This window comes from Gavialis gangeticus, unplaced genomic scaffold (assembly GCF_001723915.1).
Source record: "Gavialis gangeticus isolate Ggan-Ray unplaced genomic scaffold, GavGan_comp1, whole genome shotgun sequence".
NCBI classification, from domain to species: domain Eukaryota; kingdom Metazoa; phylum Chordata; order Crocodylia; family Gavialidae; genus Gavialis; species Gavialis gangeticus.
In genome coordinates, this window is record NW_017729032.1 from 236,479,341 (window position 1) to 236,482,355 (window position 3,015).

Sequence of the window (3,015 nt, forward strand, 5' to 3'; positions counted from 1 at the left end):
CAGGGGTCCCCCCCATGGTCCCCTCTGCCCTCCTCTCCCTATTGCCTCTGGTACTTACCAGCTCCGAGTTCAGCTGCAGCTCCCTGCTGCAGCCACCGGGGACTGCCCGAATTATCAAAGCTGTCCGAATCTTTGGAAAAGATTCGGAGAGCTGTGAATTGATTCAAACCTTTAAATTGGTCCCCTGATTCAATTTGGATTCAGAGATTCAGCTATCATATCGGGCCAAATCTCCTCCGAATTAAATCACCACCTGAAGCTTTGCACAGCCCTACCAATTGGGGCCAAGAGGACATGCTTTGACAGTTAAAAGTAGGCCACCACAAGGAGCACATCTTCTGGGTGATAGCTTCCCAGATGGCAGAGCCGGGGCACCCCATCTCGGTCTGGCAGGGGTGCAGCCTTAGTCTAAGGGGGTGTATTCTGTTGCAGGTGGCAGCAGGTCACAGCCAGGCAGCAGCCCCCACTGCTAGACTGCTGCAGTGGGTAGAAAGTGCAGGGGCACTCCATGTTAGGGCTGCTTCAGCAGTCCATCTGGCACAAGAGGTAGTGTCCCCAAATACCAAGTGGCTGGGCCTCAGAAGCTCCTGAGGGTAAATAGCCCTGAGCTGCTCACCAGGGCAGGTTTTTATACTGCTGGGGCCAGCACCTGGGGACCAGCCTCTAGCTCCTCCGGCTGCAGATCCGGGAGGAGCTGGACAGGGTCATTTTGCCCCAAGTGGTACAACTTGCCCCACACCAAAGTGCATGTCCAGGCACGTGCGCTGAGGCAAAAATCCCCAGCACAAATCGTGCCACCCCTATTTGAGCTGCTGCAAGGGCCAAGGACACATGCTGCATGTGTGGATGTGTCCAGATAGTCTATGTTTAGAATTTGAGAGTGACAGGGAGTTGGCTACATCTGAGTCTGGAGTTATAATGGCTGTTGCACTAATGTACATTAAAGCAACTTATATCCTGTTCTAACTTTTGGCAGTCATGTATGATCCCACTAGCTGGCATTCTGCTGAACTGATCTGTGCTCCTTCCTTTAACCAAACTTCTCCTTGGGTGCATCTACATGTACGCATTACTGCAGAGCAGACTAATTAGCTCTGCAGTATAGCATCACAATCTACATGTGTGCCAGTATTAAATTAATTAACTCCACTGTAAGATTGTACTGTTGGGGATGGTGCTGTTTTATGGCGGAGTCATTAAGTGTGATTAAACATACATGTAGACAGTGACCACTGGGCATAAATTGCACCCAGTCAGCCCAGCCAGCTGAGGGCCAGACCCCTGCCTTCTGCCAGCCCCTCCGCTACCTGACCCTGCCACCTGGAGCCCAGGGCTGACTCTCTATGTCCGCTGCCAGCCCGGGGCTGCTCCACCTCAGATCAAGTTGCTGTGGTTCTTGGTGCACGTGTAGATTCTGTGCCCAGAGGCAGCTGACTCCAGCTCAAACGTGCTCCGGAGTTTATTATGTCATGTTAATTTCACAGGTAGATGCAGCCCCTGTGTACTGTATATTCTGAGAGTAAAACACAATTAGTTCAAGAGCTGGGGCGGGTGGTTACCTGGTTTAGAGTTCAGTCTCCTTTGCAGCAGCCAGGACTGGAAGAGAAAATTCTGCTACAAAAGAGTACAAAAGAACTAAATAGGTATTGAAATAAATTTATAAAATAAACTTAATACTAAGGGCTACCAATACCAGAATGGCAGGCAATACACAAAACCAAAAGGAAGTGCAAGAAATATGATGAATTGGAACTTTAGGGGCATATTATAAAAACAAAACAAAACAAAAGCCTGAGACAAGGCTAAAGAAGTCCAACAAGATAAACTATACCTTAGAAGCAGTTAACAATGCCTCTGGTTTAATACCAAAGCGATGGTATTATAATCTTTAAGTAAAAGAAGCCAAAAAAAGAAAATTAAACAAGCTAAAAATTGGAGCTCTCTATCTGAGTCTCCCTTTAGTTCTGACTAGCCATGTATTTTCTTTTTTCCAAACAGATACGAGGAGGAAAACTAATGATCTCAAACACGAGAAAGAGTGATGCGGGCACTTACATTTGTGTTGGAACAAACATGGTGGGCGAACGAGACAGCGATCCAGCAGAGCTCACTGTCTTTGGTAAAACTTCTTAGGCTTTCATTTTCTTTTTTTACTACAAATGCAATATACTGAATTGATCTGGCTGAGCTGTCAAAGTATGTGACAAAATCAGGTTAACAAGACGCAATGTAATTGCTTATGTACAAGCTGAATTTCATAGCTTTTTGTGAGGCACAGGTCTCAACGGTTGCAATTTATAAGTAGAGAGCTGAGCAGAACCAGTATTTTTTTTTCCAAGTGCATAACTTAAATCTACTTGGAGGTCCTTGGTGAAATGCATAAACTTAGAACCCTTAATCCAACAGATAATGCTCTCCCTCACAAAATTACCAAATATAATCGAGCCACTTTTAATACAGTTGACAGTGTCTGCTTGACAGAGGCTTGGTTTTGCATTGCCTGTTTAAATAATTTCTTATTCCTTTAAGGGCTGTGAGATCAAAGCTTTTGTAGCAGAGCACAAACGAGCTGGATCAACTGGTACAAAGACTTTAGATAAACTCATGAGATCAGCTCCTTAACTATACAGATATTTTTATTCACATTCTTCTTTAAAAGGGCATCAAAATCAATTTTATTCTTTAAGCCTGAGACCTCACTTTGGTTCCTGGTACTGCTGAATGAATCAAAAGCTGATCAATTTACTGGGTGGTGGAGTTTCTAAACTTTGATGGTCACACAAGCAATTATTTTTGGTCATTTCCCACATGGGGAGAGTGTAGAGAAAAGGTACTAGAGTGAGTTTAGAGATAAATCCAACCTAGTTGCTAGTGGATAACAAGTAAGGTGGTACTTTTATCTACTATTAACAGCATTTCTGTAGGCACCAGTCAGGAAGATGAAAAAAATCAGTAATATAAATGTACACTCTCTCACCACCACCACCCCAAACTATGCCCCCACACCCCTTTTCT

General features: G+C 44.7%; 1 protein-coding gene across 5 annotated transcripts in view; it reads left to right on the forward strand.

Moving 5' to 3' along the window:
• ROBO2 (roundabout guidance receptor 2) overlaps positions 1-3,015 on the forward strand; it is a 787,363-nt gene that overhangs the window by 544,873 nt on the left and 239,475 nt on the right. For all 5 annotated transcript variants that reach the window (XM_019525121.1, XM_019525122.1, XM_019525124.1 and 2 more), the window contains exon 4: positions 1,999-2,119. In XM_019525121.1, coding sequence (XP_019380666.1) covers positions 1,999-2,119 — 121 coding nt within the window. The remainder of the gene's footprint in view (positions 1-1,998; positions 2,120-3,015) is intronic.